Source organism: Podospora bellae-mahoneyi, chromosome 6 (genome assembly GCF_035222275.1).
Source record: "Podospora bellae-mahoneyi strain CBS 112042 chromosome 6, whole genome shotgun sequence".
Lineage (NCBI taxonomy): Eukaryota > Fungi > Ascomycota > Sordariomycetes > Sordariales > Podosporaceae > Podospora > Podospora bellae-mahoneyi.
The window spans coordinates 2,626,833-2,645,885 of record NC_085885.1 but is presented as its reverse complement, the minus strand read 5'-3'; the positions used below and the strand labels follow the sequence as shown (position 1 = coordinate 2,645,885).

At 52.7% G+C, this 19,053-nt stretch overlaps 7 protein-coding genes across 7 annotated transcripts; 4 read left to right on the top strand and 3 right to left on the bottom strand.

Annotated features, from left to right (window-relative positions):
- Positions 1 to 83: 83 nt before the first annotated feature.
- ALG9 (mannosyltransferase) lies at positions 84 to 2,394 on the top strand. The gene is made up of 3 exons (XM_062881100.1): positions 84 to 340; positions 433 to 1,114; positions 1,167 to 2,394. Exons 1-3 carry the CDS (start codon positions 246 to 248, stop codon positions 2,205 to 2,207), a joined length of 1,818 nt encoding a protein of 605 aa, XP_062729755.1. The 5' UTR covers positions 84 to 245; the 3' UTR covers positions 2,208 to 2,394.
- A 1,597-nt stretch (positions 2,395 to 3,991) lies between these two features.
- Positions 3,992 to 6,571, bottom strand: QC761_606610 (uncharacterized protein; the record flags this gene model as incomplete). The annotated part of the gene is made up of 1 exon (XM_062881099.1): positions 3,992 to 6,571. The coding sequence occupies one exon, from the start codon at positions 6,569 to 6,571 to the stop codon at positions 3,992 to 3,994; it is 2,580 nt and encodes an 859-aa protein (XP_062729754.1).
- A 1,622-nt stretch (positions 6,572 to 8,193) lies between these two features.
- QC761_0095450 (uncharacterized protein) lies at positions 8,194 to 8,743 on the top strand (the record flags this gene model as incomplete). The annotated part of the gene is made up of 2 exons (XM_062873018.1): positions 8,194 to 8,646; positions 8,678 to 8,743. 2 exons carry the CDS (start codon positions 8,194 to 8,196, stop codon positions 8,741 to 8,743), a joined length of 519 nt encoding a protein of 172 aa, XP_062729753.1.
- Positions 8,744 to 8,957: 214 nt separating this feature from the next.
- Positions 8,958 to 10,473, top strand: QC761_0095440 (uncharacterized protein; the record flags this gene model as incomplete). Its single annotated transcript, XM_062873017.1, has 2 exons — positions 8,958 to 10,052; positions 10,084 to 10,473. The coding sequence occupies 2 exons, from the start codon at positions 8,958 to 8,960 to the stop codon at positions 10,471 to 10,473; spliced, it is 1,485 nt and encodes a 494-aa protein (XP_062729752.1).
- Positions 10,474 to 11,226: 753 nt separating this feature from the next.
- Positions 11,227 to 16,333, bottom strand: QC761_606590 (uncharacterized protein). The gene is made up of 3 exons (XM_062881098.1): positions 15,635 to 16,333; positions 12,427 to 15,578; positions 11,227 to 12,363 (listed from the first exon to the last, which is right to left on the bottom strand). The coding sequence occupies exons 1-3, from the start codon at positions 15,927 to 15,929 to the stop codon at positions 11,563 to 11,565; spliced, it is 4,248 nt and encodes a 1,415-aa protein (XP_062729751.1). The 5' UTR covers positions 15,930 to 16,333; the 3' UTR covers positions 11,227 to 11,562.
- A 196-nt stretch (positions 16,334 to 16,529) lies between these two features.
- On the bottom strand, positions 16,530 to 18,055 carry QC761_606580 (uncharacterized protein; the record flags this gene model as incomplete). The annotated part of the gene is made up of 2 exons (XM_062881097.1): positions 16,530 to 17,657; positions 17,723 to 18,055. 2 exons carry the CDS (start codon positions 18,053 to 18,055, stop codon positions 16,803 to 16,805), a joined length of 1,188 nt encoding a protein of 395 aa, XP_062729750.1. The 3' UTR covers positions 16,530 to 16,802.
- Positions 18,056 to 18,060: 5 nt separating this feature from the next.
- Positions 18,061 to 19,027, top strand: ERG28 (ergosterol biosynthesis protein). Its single transcript, XM_062881096.1, has 2 exons — positions 18,061 to 18,398; positions 18,479 to 19,027. The coding sequence occupies exons 1-2, from the start codon at positions 18,333 to 18,335 to the stop codon at positions 18,926 to 18,928; spliced, it is 516 nt and encodes a 171-aa protein (XP_062729749.1). The 5' UTR covers positions 18,061 to 18,332; the 3' UTR covers positions 18,929 to 19,027.
- Positions 19,028 to 19,053: the final 26 nt, after the last annotated feature.

Genomic DNA, 19,053 nt, shown 5'->3' with positions numbered 1-19,053 from the left:
CAAAAAAGTTCAGAGAACGCCGGCAAGTAACGCGCACGGACTCTCTTCGGGAAGTGGATCGCTCGCTTAATGGCGCCTTACATGAGGCGGTTAGCGGCGTTGACTGCCAGCACGTCTTGGCTTGGGGACATCGAAGCCGCTGGAGAGCTGACGTCTGTGTGTGTTCTTCAGCTCCAGCAAAAAAGTGGCAGCTGAATGCAATCACTTTCCTCCTGCAGCCCCGGAATAGGGTCCAAAACATCACAATGGCTCCCAAAGCCAAACCAGCAGCTCCCAAGCCTGCCCCCAGCCAGGAGAAGAGAGAATTCGTACATCCATCAGCAAAACACGCCAGGAAACAGTGAGTTTCTCTGCTACCCACGTCATATCCCAGCCGGGTGCCCCGCGAATACATACTTGGGAATGTTGAGCTGACATGCGCTTCTCGGCCAGGGCTATCAAAGATGCCTTCGCGATCCAACCCATCTCTGCCTTTTACTTCTTCCTAGCCGCCAATGCCGTAGCAGCTCTCTTCTCCCCGATCCAAGATTGCGACGAGACGTTCAACTACTGGGAACCTACCCACTACCTCAGCCATGGCTACGGTCTTCAGACCTGGGAATACTCCCCCGAGTTCAGCATCAGGAGCTGGTTCTACATTGCTATCCACGCCATTGTTGCCAATATTCGCCGTCTATTGCCTCACTCTAACAAGGTGGCCGAGTTCTACTTCCTCCGCTATGCATTCGCCGTGGGGTGCGCATTCTGCCAGACCTTGATGTGGCGCTCCATTTGCCTAGCCCTGAGCCCCCGTGTTGGAATCTTCTTCATAATAGCCACCATCTTCAGCCCCGGAAATTTCCACGCGAGCACAGCCTATCTTCCCTCAAGCTTTGCCATGTACATGTCCTGTCTTGGCGCGGCCGCCTTCATGAACTGGCGCGGTGGGATCAAGACAGCGATGGGCATGTTCTGGTTCGCCGTAGGAGGCGTTCTTGGCTGGCCGTTTGCCGCGGCTCTTTGCGCGCCATTCGTTGCGGAGGAGATCTTCTTTGCTGCTGTCAGTGACCAGGATCGTATGTTTGAGTCTGCGCTTCGCGTTTTTCGTGGTGTTATGGCCGGAGTTCTTCTAGTTGTAAGTTTTCATGACCCGCCTGGGTCAAACGCCAACGCTAACTAGCCAATAGGGCCTTGACGCTTCTATCAACACCTTTTTCTACAGAAGGTTTGAACTTGTCTCGTGGAACATCATCAAGTACAACATCTTCTCCGAGACCGGCGGCCCCGACCTCTACGGCACCGAGCCCTGGACCTTTTACTTCAAGAACCTGCTGCTCAACTTCAACATCTGGTTCATCCTTGCGCTGGTTTCTCTACCGCTGTTCCTCTTGCAGAAGCTCTTCATGCGCTCAACAGGAGAGACTTTCCAGTCTGGGCTTCGTACCTTTGTCTTTTTGACGCCCTTTTACATGTGGCTGGGCATCTTTACCCTTCAGCCCCACAAGGAAGAGCGCTTCATGTACCCTGTATACCCTTTCCTGGCTCTCAACGCTGCCCTGGCCTTCCACAGTTTCCTCACCTTCTTTGGTAACGCAAGCCCCAGGACGCTCGTGGGAAAGATCCCTGCCAAGCTCAAGCTGGCTGTGGTCAGCCTTGGGCTCGTGGCGTCAGCTATTGTCGGTCTTGCCCGCATTGGTGGCATGTACACTGCCTACCATGCCCCATTGTCCCTCTACGATCCGCTCTTTGAGGTCGGCGGACGGGGCGACACAGTCTGCTTTGGCAAGGATTGGTACCGCTTCCCTACTTCGTACTTCCTTCCCAAGGATATGCACGCCAAATTTGTCCGTTCCGAGTTCCGTGGCTTGCTTCCTGGAGAGTTTAGCGAGGCCACGACTGGGTTTGGCTTCTTTGGCGGGACTTGGCTGCCTACCATCGGGTTGAACAACAAGAACGAGGAGGACATGGGCAAGTATGTCGACTTGAGGATGTGTGTTTTCATGGTGGACACGCAGTTCCCGGAGAGGGGGGATGTGGAGCTTCCGCCAAATGAGCCGGACTATGCGAAGAATGTGGATCGGTGGGAGGAGGTCAAGTGTCTTCCTTTCTTGGATGCGGAGAGCACACCGTTTTTGGCGAGGGCGGTTTGGGTGCCTGATTGGGAGATTATTCCTGAGGGGTTTAGGAGGAAGTGGGGGAGGCATTGTTTGCTGAAGCAGAGGAGGTAAAGGGGGTCATTTGTATGATGATAGATGTGAGGGTTTAGATGGGTGGGTATATAGGGGGTATAGAGTACATGACTACAATGGGACTTGGTGGTATTTGTCTGTAATATGTATCATAGATTAGGGGAAGGTTTGTTTCCAGAATATAGCTTAGAAAAGGTATCGAAACGGTATGAACCATCACATCGACTCCTTGATCAAAGTATGATACTTGAAGCGTTGTATCAAGACTACCTGTACGAATTGTGAGCCGAGGATCAAGACAAGCTAATACCACTGTCTCATTTCGAGAACAGAATTTAAGTTTTGACAGCGGGAATGGCATCCCAATTTCATGACTCCGGTGCTTCTCGATGTCATGACTGTGTAAGGCTAAGGGACTCCTCGTGTGGCACCACATTCGACCCGAATTGGGCAGAGAGATTTGAACAAGCATCTTGAATTGATTGTGTAATTGGACAAAGCAATACTCGCCCTCGTGTAACTGGTCTTCTCATGCCTGAATGCAACCCAACTACACCACCCAAGTCTCTCAATTCAAGCCCAAAGCCATGTCGACCGTCGTGCTTATTTCCAGCGTCTCAAGAAATCTAGACTTCTGGCAATAGACCCGAACTCTGTCAAGGGAGATCTTTGATTGACACCAATCGGGTAAACCATAAAGTCCCCCAATAGAAGTATCATTCACTACTCACATCATTCAAACATAGATATTTCTTCATCAGCGCAAAGAGCCCACGCCGGCCCACACACCCCCGCAACCCCCAACAAGTTCAACCACCATGGCCTTCATGCTCACAAACTCCCCCTACCTCCTCTCCCAAATCTCCCTCGCCAGCTTCGTCCCCCACCTCACCCAACCCCACCAAGACGCCAAGCGACCCTATCACCCTGTCCCCGAATCCGCCTTCACGATCCAACCCGACGTGCTCTTCTCCGCCGAGCTCGACGCCAGCTAAAACCTTCCTCGACGTCCTCGCCAACAAGTTCGCGTCCTTGTCTGTGTCGTGCAGCAAGTCGACCATTCTCCGCATCCTGGCCGAGACGGGCAAGATCTACTCCCTCAACAACCCGGACGAGCTCTTCCAGTCCATCGTTTTTGGTCCCGAGACCGGGGGGGAGATGCAGCGGTGGTTGAAGAACTGCCGGGTGAGGCGGTTGTCGCCGCAGTTCATAACTGGTTTCAGGACGTTTGAGAATGCTACTGTTGAGAGGGAGGAGGGGGGGTCGGGGGTTGGGGTTCAGGGGGGGGTTGCGATGCCGGTTGGGGCTGTTGGGGGAGATTTGCTTGGGTTGACGGATGTTGAGGTCAAGGGGGGAAGGGAGGTGAGGAAAGGGGTGAGGACTAGGGTGAGGAATGAGGGGGAGAGGATATATGCTATTGCTTATCGGAAGGTGAAGATTAGGGAGTTTTTGGGGGGTGCGAGGCCGGAGTTGGGGTTAGTAATCGGTGGAAGGCGGTTGTTGAAGGGGTTGGTGGGAGGGGGGGTGAGGAGGAGGAGGGAGAGAGGGAGGTGTACCTTGGGACTGAGCTGGCGGAGGGTACGGGGCAGGGGGCTGAGGCGCTTTTTGAGGCGAAGAGTGTGGATGGGGAGAGGGTTGTTTTTGGGTGGGCTTGTGAGTCTGATGTGTCGCCGGATGAGGATGATAGTGATTATTGAGTAGGGTCGTTGGGATGACGAGAGCGGGACTTGAGGGTATGTGGAGGAATAGCTCAGATATATAAGGCACCTATCTAGTGGTCTTGTCGGCAAGGACATGGTTGTGGGAACGCCAGATTGTAAGGCCTAGGCCCCGATATGAATGAATGGACACCAAGCCAACAAATGTCTCTCATCGCCCGTGGTGGCGCTGCGATACTCCAACATGCTCTGATGCAACGCCTGTGCCACACCAATATCACCCGCCGAGGTTAGTTTGGCATAAAATCTCTTTGCCACATCCCCAGCCGCCTTGTCATTAGCACCCCACATTGTCCCAATTACATGCTGAAAGCCCAAAGCTTGGAATGTGTTTCCGAGGTGGATCGCCTCATCGGCCAGCTTGCCTTCTGTTTGCTGCGCTGTCGAGCATGCAGACAGATAGGCTACCGCCGCCTGCTCTGTATCAACCTCTTCAAGTTGAGCCACGGTGAGCATCGCGGCCTTCCCGTCCTTGATCAGAAGAAGTCCGCTTCTCGACGGGTCGGAACTAAAGGAGGCCCCGTGACAGGCAAAGTGGACAAAAGAGCAGGTGGGAATTTCCTTGAGGACGAGCTCGGGATCTGGATGCTCGAGATGTAGCATTTCCTGTCCAAAAACGATTCGAATCACATTCTCTTCGTGCCTCGTATCCAGTTTGCAATGCGGCGGAGGGTTCTTTTGCATTGTCACCAGAAGCATGCTCCTCTTAGGCTGTGCGTTGACAGATGTGGCAGCCTGCCTCGCGTATCGGAGAGCTTTGAGTGATGAGATGTAGGATGAGATGACATGGCTAAGTGTGTTTTCAGTGGAGTTAAAGCCATGGCTTCCGGCTGCGTGGAGAGGCGCTCTCCCAGCCAGTCCGCTGGTAATCCACCAAACTCGCTTCGAATCCCCCAGATGAGCCCTCAACTCATCCAGAATTGGTCGTGCTGCGACATTCCAAAGCCAATACAGTGCTTCACTACCCTCGTCTCCTGGCTCATCTTCGCACTCATCTGCAACTACGACGTTGCGTCTTGATCCGTTTCCAAGCTTCTCAAAGACAACAACCTTCTTGTCCAGTTCTTCATATTTGAGATGTTTGAGTTGCACAGACTTGATCTCATCAAGAGTGATGATGATGGCGTCGCTTCGTCGGTATGTGACATTGATAACCACAATGGGCCCCTCTTGAGCCAGCTCTTTAACCATCTCTTCAGATAGGGGCAACTGGAAGGTTTCAAACCCCTTCAACTTTCGTATCTCTCCCTCCATTTGTGAAAGTTGTTGGAGCAGCTCTTCCTGCTGCGTTTCGACAGGTCGCGGTCTGGTCAATGCGCTGGGGGAAGGTCGACTGACTGCAACCAGCCTCTTTCTCAGATTCTCGTAGCTATCAGCAAGCCCCTTGTCTCTCTGCTGAAGCTGAATCATGTCTGTCTTGAGACTCATGGAAAGCCCAGAAATGATGCAACGGCCGGCCTCCAAAAACATCAAGGCGTCGAAGGGGCTTTTGTCGGCTTCTAGGGTGACTGAGGCGGCCAATGTAGAGAGGCCGGATACTTGAGACAATGTAGCCCTGAGGTCTTCGGCAGAGAGAATTTGCGGGTGAAGGGTCGGCAAGAGGGAGATTCCGGTCTGCAAGAGCTGGTGTGCTTCGGTTACTTCACCCTTCTCCAGATGTAGTCGAGCCCCTTGAATTGTCGCAGGCAAACGCAACAGAAGTGGCACCGAGGCTAGGTTGGCCACATAGCAAAAGTGCTTCCTTGCCTCCAGCACGAGCATTTCATCTTCTTCGGGTTGGTCGTCTCCATTCAAGAGCCATTTGCTCAGAAGCATCTTGCCAACATTCATATAACGCTCGCCTCGGGCTGGGTCCAGTTCCGGTGTTGCTTCAGCGGCCTCTCGGCCGTATCTCAAGGCTTCGCCCAGCTTTTCCATTGCCTGCCGTTTATTCTTACAGCCTTTCAAGATCTGGTGTTTAGTTGCGAGGATGTGAGCCAAGTAGGTAAGAATTCGGTGACGTGCTGGATGCCCATCCGAGGTCAGTGTCAGGGCCTGTTGAAGAAGCCGAACACCTTCCTCGCCACACCGAAGATCTCCGGTTACACGCGATTTGAGGGCGAACCATGGTGCAATCAAAGTGAGCGTATGGGACTTTTCGTGTCTGAGAAGTGCATTGGAACTTGGGTCTATTGGCTGCAGAGTGCGGACGGCCTCTCGACCCAGCTGGATTGCCTCCTCCAAGGCTTGCAACACTTCCCGAGATTTGGTTTCAATGTCTCTTTGACATTTGTTACCAGCATGTTGCCAAGAGCCGTCAGGCTTCACAGCCTTCTCCGCAACGTCCTTCGACGCTTCATGTTTCACAGCTAACCGGGAGATCTGAAGAGCGTGCTCAAGTACACTGAACTGAAGGGTTTGTTGGAAGCGTTGCTGAAGAATCCCGGCACAATTTGTGTATTCCATGGTTGCAGCTTCAGTCGGAATGATGTCGATGGACCGATAACCAAGCTTCAGAGCTTCCTCCATGATGGCAGGCTCGTCAGAAACAAACATGCACTTGTGGAACAGAGCCACGCTGAATCTAGATAGGAACTGCGCGTGATAGGTTGGACTGAGCTTGTTTGCTGTAGAAGAATGTTTCCGAAAGAATTCCACGGCTTCGGAAACGTGCTCCTGTGTAGGGAGCATCACGACCCGATCCATCAGGTAAATGCTCAATTTTGCAACGGCTAGAGCACTCCACCGTGCAGTTCCGGCCTCCTCAAGGTTGAGTGCCACAATGCAGTTGTCTATGGCAGCTTTGATGCTGTCAAAACTTCCAGTTGCTTAAAAGTGAGTGTAGTGACTGTTGGTGACACTCTCATAGACCGCGCTCTTGTCAGAATCAGGGCTATTGGGACCATCAAGTTGCAAATGGCAGAGAGCAGCGTCGCTTGTTTCGAGCGCCTTTTGGAGAGAAGCACTGTCCATAGTTTTGGCAAAGTGCAACTGCCATGTGAGACTCTCCTGGCTCAGGAGATAAGCCATGCTAGGAGAGTCGTGTGGCTGCCTCGTAGAGAAGAGCTCTTGAAAACGTTCAAGAACATACTCTATGTCTTGCAGGGTCATGGAATTTGAGAGATTTTCCCAAAAAGCATCCATCTCCTCTAATGGCTGGTTGGTGGTCTTGGAGAAACAATGTGTGCCGATGCTCAGATCAAACTATCAAAGCTGGAGGCAGAAAGGCCGCTGCTGGGGTAAATTTCGTCTCGAGCTCAGACAGAAAGTTGCCAAAACTGGGATCGAAAACTCTGGAGGATGGGATGACAGACTCGCGTAACTCGGATCCAAAAAATGACTGTTCCGGGTCAGTCATGAAATTCTGCATGTCAGACCTTGTAGTTCAGTTTGGACAGCCAGCATATGCTCAACTACCGCCTGATCTACTCATATCTTATGCCAAGCTCAGTTTCTTGCCGTTTTACTCTTGGAATTATCAACAAGATTCCAATGTATGCTATCGGAAACTTTAGTAGATGTGTGGGGTGTTCGCCCTGCTTTTCATCTTGGTCATGGGCACTCCATCTTTTCACTTTCGTGAGTCTGTAGCCGATAGTTATCAGATGTAACACTTTTCCATTGATCTCTAGCAGGTACTTTGCGACTTAGTTAGGCAGAAAGGACACCCACTAAACATTGACAGGTCGAATATCGAACGAGTCCTGACTCGCAAAGGCCATATATCAGTGTCTTGGCTGGCCTTTTCCAAAACATCTCTTTTGACGAATGCAAGGGCGCAGTTCTGGCATATGTGTGGCCCTCGGTATTTATTTGGCGCAGTTCTATCGATTTTACCTTAGAGAGAGGATCTGGACTCTTCGGCCCAAAAAATATCAGGTATGCATGCAGTTCATCAAATCATGAAGTTCTACCCAGTGTTAGAGTTACATTGGAAGTTACCTGTAGGGATATGTAAGGTGACCGTCGTTCATCTCACGGTTGGATGTTTTCTTCTGCCGCCGATGCCGCGTGGAATATCAATGGCAAAATGATCACATTGGTACGTACCTTCTGTATTTCCCAAGGTAACTTGACACCAACAATTTGGTGACGTGTCTTGCACTGGTTACCTGACCCGTACATACTGTTCGAGGCTGGGAAAAGACATCCACTGTCTTGAGACTTCCTACCTCTCCGAACGCTTACTGACTTGGATATAAGCTCATGCTCCCTGCCACACAATCTACCCGGTGATCAGTTTCATCAATACACTTGTTGACCTGCCGGGTCCAAAATTACCAACCTCACTCAAGACACAAGACCGGAAGCTTTCAGTCCCAGCAACAATGGCCGTCGCACCTGAGAAGATATTTGCCGTGTTGATTGGCATCAACAACTACCGCGGGCAGTACAACAATGTCAAAAATCTATACGGTTGTGTCAGGGATGTAGACATCATCGATACACTCCTCACAACCACCCTCCGCGTTCCAGCCGGCAATGTTCATACCCTCACGTCCCCTCATGGGTCGACACCGGAAACTTTGCCGACCAAAACCAATGTCCTTGCCCTGATTGAGGAGGTCGCCGGAAGAGCGGTTGCGAGCGGCCCTGGTGCCCTTCTCTTCCTGCACTACTCTGGCCACGGCATGCGCACCAAAACAATCTACCATAAGCCAGAGAATGGTGGTTTGAAGTCTGCAGGTGCCTACTATGAGGGGTTGTGCACTCTGGGAGAGCCCCTGATGGATGTTGAGCTTTCCAATGTTTTGGATGGGCTGAATGAACTGGGTCTCACGGTATTTGTGTCCCTCGATTGTTGTCATTCAGGAGGCGCCGATCGGGACAGCTTGCATTCAGGCTCTGGTGGTGGACATGATGCCTTGGACGGCATGATGCCGCCGGACTTGAGAGTATTAGCATTCGGTGTTCTTTTCCCGATTCGGACTCAGATAATGAGATTGATTCTGGCACTGAAGGGGGCCGTGGTGATGGAGATGGCCGCAACGTGATAGTGCAGGAGAGCTGGCTGTATCGCAACAGGAGGCACAATCTCCTCGCAGCCTGTCAGCCAAGTGAATTCGCATATGAAACTGGTGGAAGGGGGACAATGACATACCATCTCGACAAAACCGTGACGGCGCTGAAAGCTTCCATCATCCCAATTACCTACGATATGCTCATCACTCACCTTGTATCCAAGTCCGGCATCCGCAACAACATTTTCCCTCAACAACCCATGCTTCTCGGAAAGCGCAACCGCCTGGCTTTTGGCACAAATTCCAAGTCGGCTCTTACAGGCGTGATGCAGGGCAACGTCACAAAGACAGAGAAAGAAGTGGGATTCACTCTTGTCACCATCAGCAAGGGTGCTTCTCATGGGGTCGAGGTTGGGGACCGCTTCGCCTTCTACAGACCGGATCAGTTCACCTTCGGCTTACTCAACCCTGACGAGGAGCGAGCTGCCGAAGCTATCATTCTCGAGGTCACCAACATGACGGCTGCTGCGCGAGTTCCGACCACATCCAACCTTGCCAATATTCCAAAGGTTGGTTGGTTCGCCGTTTTGGTCCAACGCAACCATCGCCCCGTCATCTACGTTGACACAGTCAATCTTTCTGATCAAGCAGCCACTCGTCTCCAAAACTCCTGGAAAGAGCTGCCGGAAGACCTATTGCGCCCCACGGCTGACTTGAGACTACACTCTGATCCGGATGTTGTCCCAGAAGTCACTTATCCTGACACCTTTTACGTCAAGCCCTCTGAGGATGGGACAAGCCTTCTGGTCCACAACAACAACACAGAGATAATGGAGAATGTCCCCAGCCTCGACCATAACGACGACAGCATCGCCAGAACACTCTCCCTCATCGTTCAACACCTCTCCCCTTACCAGCGTCTCACCAACCTCGCCGCCCGTGAAGATTCCACAACTCCGTGGAACCCTAAGTACGAATTCGAGATAAAACGGATCCACGATGTCAACAGGTCCAACAGCCCCACGCTTCCCGCCAAGGTGCAGTACGGGGTCGTCTTCAAAAACACCGAACCCCGCCCTATCCGGATACTAAACCAAGAAGAGGAAGCCCTCACCCAATTCATTACCATTTTCAACCTTGATCCAACCTACGGCATAACACAGATCTTCTCTGACGAAGGCGCCGACAGCTTCGAAGTCTACCCCAGAGAGGCCATCGACCCCCAAGTTCAAGCTCAACATCACAGTCCCCCCACAGCTCCAAGCCGCCTCCCAACAACTAGGCTTCCAAATGTACGACAAGATTATAGTTCTCATCTCGAGCAAGGCGACAAACTTCCCGCACTACTCGCAGCCAGACCTTCACGCCTGGCTGCATCCGGAGGATGCCCGCGAGGACGTATTCTTCAAGAAGATCACCCCGAAAGGTCAGAACAACATGCCTTCGCGGCAGGCAACGAGACCAGAAGAAGAAGAGGTACAGAACTTGCGATCTCTGGATGAGTTCAAGGTTGCGACGTGGGATATTATCACTACCCATGAGGACTTGTACCCTCAGGTCGAGACCAAAACCGCCAACCACACCCAACATCAACCAGCCTCTCGTGTTGTCCCTGTCATCGAGCCGATGGTCGAGGCACATGCTTAAAAACCCTCCACCGACATGAATCACACAACAACCCAACCCACACTGTGTTCCCAGGCGATGGCATTTCACACATTCTTTCATGTACCTCCTTTTTCAGAGCCTCAGCGACACGCATACCCACATTCTCTCTCTGCTTTCCTTCTTCCCTTTCAAAAGAGATAGCACATCAAGTACAGATATATAACATCGATTACATAGCCATTCCTGATCAGGTAGTGTGTGATGAGAGAACCTATATGGAGCCCCCTATTTATCTTCCCAACTCCCCCCTTGAATATAGGATTTAACTATATTATAAAGTATAATTATACAGGGTTGAAAGGTATTTAATAGGCTCTAAAAATAGTTAAAAGATATTAAAAAAATAACTAGGAGGCCTCAAAAGATAGGTAAAAAGGCTTATAAGATAGTATAAGGGCTTTGAAATAGAGTTTGAAGGCTATTAAAAATAATTCAAGGGCCTTTGAAGATAAGTTAAACGCTTACTATTTTTCTCTTAAGGCTTTTTACTATATTATAGCAAAGGTAAGTAAATAGGTAGGGAGGGGGGCCCTGATAAGATAAATAAGGGACTCCGTAAAGGTTCCCTCCTTCCTTTACACATGCCAACCACAATTTCTCCCCATTCAAACATCAACCTCACACTCACTTAAATCATCACTATCACCCTCAAACACACACAAAATTGACACGTAACTGTCTATTTTCTTTTCTCCCCCCCTTCTCCCTCCCCCTCCCCAATCCCATAAAACACCCCAAACTAGCTAGACAAAACAAGACATTGAAAAAAGTCCAACAATCCCTACACCATAACTATGTACAACACATTACATCAAAACCCCTGCCTACACAAGCCATGCTGCCAACAACAACAACCCCAAATTCCCTTCCCATCTCGACTTTTTTTTTCCCCGCTCGCTTTCCCCTAAATCAATCTATGTTTCAAACTCCCACATAAGTTTACCCAAGTCTCATCCCCGTTTTCATCCTCCTCCCTTCCTCCTCGTGATACTCCCCACGGGGTTTACTCCGCCCGGGTAGTGACACCCCTTTCTTCTCCACAACAGCCTCAGCAGCAGCAGTCGACTCCTAAGCCAGCCCGCCCCTAAAACCAAAACCCCCCATCACGCTCCCCCCCATCCCCCCCTGCGCCGCCGCAGCTACAAGTCCATCGACCCTCCTCTTGACGGTAGCCAACTCCCCCCTCAACTGCGCAGCCTCGTCTCTCAACTTCTTATCCGCCTCCGTCCTCGCCCCCGCAGACTGAAACTGCCTGAGCAACGCATCCACCCGTCCCAACAACTCACTAACCCAAACCCCAACCCCCCCAGCATCAGCCGAATTCCTCCCCCCCCTCATCTGAATCGAAGTCACCCAATCCTCCACAACAGCAACAACCCAGCCAGCCACATTCTTCCTCTTCCTCCCCACAAAAGGAATCTCCTGCGCATCCAGCATCCCCTCCAACACCTGCACAATAAGCGCATGCGGGACATGAAGCTGCTGAAACAGCGCCATCGGCCAGTTGGGGCTCTCCAAATCCTGGTTGTACTCAATCGCATAACCGCACACCATCGGGATGACCTTGTCGACGGGGAAGACGAGACTGTCCAGCGAGGCGCGGTGAGCAATAATCTGCACGTTCTGCGCTACACACTCCCACGGCCTCGGCGGCTCAGCCTCGGGGATCTGATCCCGCAGCTCGGCAGGTACCCCATTCCCGTCGCGCTTGTTCCACAGCTCCGTCTTGATCTCCGTCTCGTTGTGGACCTGGTGGATGAGGTTGCTCCACGTCTCCTCGATGACGCGGTGGTTTTGGAAGTCGGCAAGGTGGAAGATCAAGAGGCTGAGGTCGTAGTACCCGGCTTGGTCAATGTAGTCATTGTAGAGCTAGAAAGCACAACGTTAGCAAAACAAGTCCCTTGTTGGTAAACGAAAGGGACTCGAACGTACCTCGTTCACGCTAAGGATCGGCCCGTTCAAATGGTCATTGACCTCGGCCTTCCTGCTGTTGTCTATCCGGCCGTCTGCAAGCAATCTCTGCAGCAAATCATCCTGGATGTGCGCCATCTCGAGCATTTCAGACACCTCATGGTTCAACATTTGTTGCTGCTGACGGCTCACGCCAGCAGTGTTGACACTGGCATTCGCCTTGGCCAAACCAAGCAGCTTGATGCGGTGTTTGATGGGGATGGCCATGTCCGACTTGGCAATGTTGGCTTGGACTTGGGCCGCTTGGAAGAAGAAGTTGCGGTGAGTATACCACCGGCAGAGGAGGTCAGCGTGAGTGTAATTCTGCTCAGAGAGCTGCTGAAGGTAAGCCTCAACGTGTGGCGAGTCAATGGCAAGTAGCCTATCAATCCAGCCCTTGGAAATGTACCACTCGTACAGGTCAATGTGAAACACTTGATCATCCGAGTTGTTAACCACATCGTAGGCCTCTTTCCTCTTGGTGGCAGCGACCGTTTGGCGCCCATCAATCGTCTCAGGCTCCGTGGAGAGGTAACCCTCGAGCGCGTCAAGAACCTGCTGAATCAGGATGTAGCAGCTCTTCCGGGCATTGTACGCCCTCTCACGAACATCACCCGCCGGCCTGTTGTCCATCACCCATGTCAATGCAGTGTTGCCCCGGTCCTTTTCCTTGGCAACCACCAAGCACAGCTGAACAGCACCGGCGTAGTACTTGAGCTCGATGTACTGGTTAACAGCCCTCTCGAGGTTGTCGGCAGAAAGACTGCCAGCGACGTCCTGAAAGAGTCTCAAACTCTCGGCCAGCAGCAGACGAGCGGCGCTGGCATTAGCAACCTGGTCACTCGCGCGCTGCAACTGCTCTTGGGCCTTGAAGATGACCACATCGTCAGGCGAGCAGAAGCTCCCGCAACGTCTCCTTAGGCCATCAGCGACCGTATCCACATTGGCGCCATTAGCGATATTGCGGTTGACGATTGCTTTGACCAACACCTTTGCGAGGTCTTTTCCGGGCTTCTGGGAGAACAGGTGCTCATAAGTAAGCTGAGAGAGCCTTTGTTGGTCGGCAGGTTCGAGCCGACTATAGATATCCGCAACTCTCTCGCTAAAAAGCATAGTGACGAAGGAAATGCCCTCCGTCACACTCTTCATGAGCTGACGCATGCCGTGGAAAGCCTGGTGTTCCTTTTGCGCAGCAATCTCGTCATTTCTGTTTGTCAGAGTACCGGGAGGGCCAGAGAGGCCTTGGATCGTGCCCTTGTTGGTCTCCAAGAAATTCTCCAGACGGTCGACCTGTTCCTGAACCTGCACCAATTTCTTGACGTCTACGGTCGAGGTCACCTCCTTGCCGTCCTTGGCAATCGTGACGACCTTGGTTTTCCAAAGTGTCCTGACAAGGCGGGTAAAGTACAGCACCAACGCATCGTGACGGGACGATAACCTAACAGAATCCTGAGGGGCCATGCGCCCGTCTGACTCCGCCACTCTGGCTTGGCCACCGTATTCCACAAATACCAAGCGGGCAAGGTTCACAAGGCCAGTGTCCGAGGATCGCCCAATACCCGTCCGCGAGTCGTTGCCCTGACCACACGCTACTGCCAGCGCCGCCGAGCAGGTTTCCACTCTCCCGTACTGAGCAAGAAAGTGGCGAACCTCCAGCTCTAGCACGTCGTCGCCCTGACCTTGGACAGATCTGAGGGCAGTCGCAAGCATATCCACCACCCTTCTCCGGCGAATAATGTGTACGCCAGTGTTTGTGAGAATCGCAAACTCCCCGGGAGCCTGGTCGAACTGAACAGCGAGCTCATTGCCGAAGCCTAGAGGTTGACTGTTTGCCGAGAAAGGCTTGGTCGTCAAACCGATCTCAATGGTTCGGTTGCCAGCGCCGAGGTCGATCCACGTGCCCTGCTCAAAGTATTTCAGCGCCGAGGTAGGCTGTGTCAACTTGATCCGGCCCGTATCGGGAGCCGAGATAAAAAGCCTGTCCGAAGCAGCGGTCCTGTCACGGACGACGTCAAAGAAGTAACCTGGAGGGAAGCGCACACCCATTGAGCTAGTTTCAAGAAGCTGCGATGTCTTGTCTAGTACCGTCTCGATAGGTTGGAGTCTGTGATCCCTAGTCCGTTGGTACTCCTCCCTGGGAGGGAACTTGATAAACTGCAGCTGCATACTTTGAGGAGGAAGGGTGGATGACCCGCCGCCGATGGTGTATGAAGCAGCGCTCGTGGCGCTGAGAAGAAGGCGACAGCCAGTATCGGTGAGAGCCATGAGATGGAGTTTCGACGTCTCGGTGGCGGTGATGGGACTGAGGGACACAATGGTAGTCCTGTCGGTGAAGAGAGGTGATGGGGCAGCCAAGTGGGCAAAGTCGCGGAGGATGCTGGTCTTGTCCTTCTCAATCACCTTGGTGAGCTTTTCGGGGCCTTCCATGTGATAGGTTCGGATGGTCGACCGGTCAGATAGCGAGTAGACAAGGTTTCGAGTATCGTCAACATAGAGACCCACGAGGTGTTCGTGTGGCCGGGGGCCAAATGGCAAGTTGGTCAGTGGTACAACAGAGGACCAGCCGGGATGGGTATGGTTGACTTTGCTGCATCTGCTAGAGAACCATCTCTCTTCTTGCTGGTAAACAATTTCGTGGATGTCGGTGTCCGTTTCGCCACCGACAAAGATGCGCCCATTGGCGGTTCCGACGATGTAACTGACATCGCTGCCACCACGGTGCACAGCCATCTTGGTTTGGTAGAGCGTGACCTTCTTGGCTCCCGACGCGTTGGTCTCGGCCGCCACGCCGACAAGAACAACATCGGTTGTTGTGGAGATGACGAGAATATGTGTAATGGTCTTGACGAATACGCCTGGCTTTGGCGCAACGAGGGCAACGGCGGTGATGGTGGTGGTCAATTCCTCGTACCCGATGAGTTCTGGCGTGGGATGCGTGTAGTCCCAGAGGAAGAGCGAACTATCGATGGAGGCCCAGGCATATCCGAGCTCTGGGAAGAGGCCTAGTTTCGTGAAGACCTCTCCCCCATTAAGGAAGTCGAAGATCTGGTCAGGAATTTGGTACATATGGGTCTTTTGAAAAGGCGCCCATGGCCTGTCCGGCGGATGGATGTCATACTCGGAGGAAGCGCCGGCTATTTCAAGGTCTGTCAGTGTCTGATAATCGGAAGCTCGTAGAGATGATACACACGTCGGCAGTATGAGTCCAGGTCAGGATAGCTCTCATCGTTGAGGAGATTTGAGTTGACAACATGACCAGCCGTTTCGATCAGAGGGACGTCTGCGCGGGCAACAGGTGGTGCCGGAAGCTGGCCTGTCACGAGAGCCTGAGTGCCGGGGCCAACTGGGTTCGCGGGTGGGAGTGCCATAGGTGGTGGCACACCATTTCCAGGGTTGTTGGTAAAGAGTTGTCGTCGCGTGGTGTTTGGCGCAGGAGTGTTAATGTAAGCGCCGGGGATGGGGCGCATGGGCGTTGAGGGCTCCATTGTCGGGGTATCGAGCAAATATAATAGCAGACAATCTCATCCCAGGTCGCGGGGGTCCTTTGAGCTGTTCGTGGAAGGCAATTGAAGGTCGAGAGATGAAAGGTCTCTCTCGGTTCTCCTGCGGCTCCTGTCCTCTGCTTGGCCCTGCGACAGCCAGTCGAACGAACACCAACACCAAACCAAGCTCTTTCTATCCCCGGCTGATGCAATCAACAGCTGTTTCGTAGAGATTCCGTGATTCGTATCGCGATTATAGCTCAAATAGATGCTTCCAGGGCTGTCGGGAAGCTCGCTGTGGTATTTTTCGGTTGCAAGGGACGGTGGTCACGATGAATGGGCGCCTTCGCAGTCAGTGGCAGGAAACAAGAAAGAGGCTGGCCGTAAACAATTTTTGGAGAGCAAGGATCATTGGCGGCGACCTGAATGGCACGGACACGCGAACGCGCTGCATGGGACGGTAGAAGGCGCTAAGCCTTATTGGGAGCAGCCCTCTCTGTCACCGCCTTCAAAGTTCAAGCTCTCAACTGGCACGCACAGACCACATCCACCACGTCACTGTCACCACTTGCTCCAAGGGCTTGTTTTGTTGTTGACATTGGTGTTAGAACAGCAACTGGAGACCAACTGACCCATTGTCATTCACAAATATCACAGAAACAGATAGAGAATAAATGGTTATACCATGTCTATGCAGATCCAAAAACTCGAGAACCAATCAGAGTCATTACAACAGTCTACAAACTAAAGCATCGGCTCATCATGTACCCCGCCAAATGGACGCTTTTTCCATGAATACCATTGCTACCCTATTTTTCTTCCTTTCCTAACCCATCCATGCCTTCATTACTCTTACATTATCCCCAAGGCAACCCTTTACTGCTTCTTGGCCTCACGGGCAGCCTTCCGGAGGGCACGGTTGCGGATGTCAACGTGCATCTTCCTGTTCTGCCAGATAGTGAAAGCGCTGGTGTTGCCAACAGTGCTGTCAATGATCCACTTAAACACGTTGTGGCTCCACCAGGGGGTATAGGTGTTGGGAAAGTTCTCGTTGCTGTCGAGACCAATCTTGCCAAGGGCAGCCTTGACAAACTGCTTGGGGCCAGGGATGAGGAGGCTGGTACGGCGAACCTTGCTCATGGCAGTGGTGACGAGGTAAGAGATGACAAACTGAACATCAACGCCATGAGGGGCAAGCTCCGAGGCGAGAGAAGAGCTCCAGTGCTGGAGGAAAGCCTTGCTGCCGCTGTAGGTGGCGAGGTAGGGGGTGGGCATGGTGCCGGCGAAGGAGCCCATGGTGAGAATGAGACCCTTCTTGCGAGCAGCGAGGATGGGAGCAACGACCTTGGTGGTCTTGAGAGTGCCGAGGCAGTTGATGGTGACAATGTTCTGGAGCTCGGTCTTCTCGGTATCGAGGAAGGATACGGGGATGCTGTGAGACTGGCCGACGTTGTTGATCAAGATACCGACATCAAGACCAGCAATCAGCTTGGCCAGGCGCTCGTAGTCCTCATCGTTGTCCTGGGAGAAATCCATGGCGAGAACCTTGGTCTCGAGACCGGACCACTTCAAACGCAACTCCTTGGCGAGAGCATCGAGCTTAGACTGGGTGCGGGAGACGAGGACGAGGTTGAAGCCCTTGGAGGCGAGCTGAGAGGCGAACTCCTTGCCGAGACCATCAGACGCACCGGTGACGACGGCCCAGGTGCCCTTCTTGCCATACTTGCGAAGCTGTTCCGAGATTGAGAGGTTAGCATGCTTCTGGTGTATTTTTGTCCAAAGGTGAAGCCACCTACGTTGGGACCGCTGAGAATGAATGAGTTCAAGAGGAGGCGGACGAAGCTGAGAGCGCCCTTCAGAACGTAGAGAGCGCCGAGAGCAGCAAAGGTGTACTGGAGTGGCTGAGGGACAGCATTCCAGAAGTGGAGAGCCTTCTCCAGGAGCTGGGCGATTTGCGAAGCCATGTGTCTGATCGCCGTGCGTATTCCGAGATGGCGATGTTCCCGGATGCAGTGGTGTCTTGTCCTGAAATAAGGTTGAAAGGGTCCGGATGGCTCGGGCTTGGAGACGAGAAACGCGCTTCCCCCAAAAAATGTTGGGGGTCCCGCCAGGGAAATTTTTGTGACCATCCACCGTCCATCCCGCTGCGGGGCCGCCGGCGAGCTTCGGCCAATGGCGATTACCTCCAAAGGAGACCCCTGACAGTGGAAACACGTCCCTTAAGCTTGGGCCTGAGCTGAGCAGTGTCTTGGCACATTTCAGATGGTGTTCAATTCATTATTCATTGGCCGACTTTGAGGCTGGTGGTCCAATCTTGAGATTGCTGGCTGGAAGACGACACGGTCACTGAACAACATCACCGTTCCTTGCCTCGTCAATCTACATTCTATCACCTCAATTGCCAAAATGGACCAACTCAAAGCATTCCTCCCCTCGGGGGAAAAGGGCATCCTCCCCTATTACCTGTGGTTCGTAAGTCGCACCCGCCGGGAACCCTCGGACCAAGACGGCATCAACAGTGCACCGTCCACTAACCTCGATCCTCCTTCCAGATCTCCATCGTGTCCATGGGCAACGCTCTCCAAAACTACGTAACCCTCCACTACACCCGGCGCATCTACAACGGCCGCTTCGTCCCGAACCACGCGCTGCCCCCAGCCACGGGCAAGCACAGTCCCGAGGACAGCACCAGCATCCTCAAGCCCGCCTCCGGCAAGGACGCCGAGAAGGCCAAGGACCAGGTAACTCCCCTGGCCGCTCGTGTCTTTGGCACCTACACCTTTGTCGCTGGCATCATCCGGCTCTACGCCAGCTACCAACCCGAGAACTACGCTCTGTACCAGATGGGCATCCTCACCCACGTCATTGCCGCCGTTCACTTCACCTCTGAGATGCTCATCTTCAAGACCATCCGGTTCAGCGGGCCTCAAATCTTCCCCTTCCTCGCTGCCTACGGCGGTACTACTTGGATGTTGCTCCAGTACAACAACTACGTCGTCTAAGTCAGCTGAAAGGGGGTCAGGAGTATATGTGTTAAAAAAGGTTGTATAATACAACACGGAAACGAGCATCCCCTCGTGTTTATAGGGGCTCCGTAATCAGGCATCTAGCAGCTGTCTAATATCAA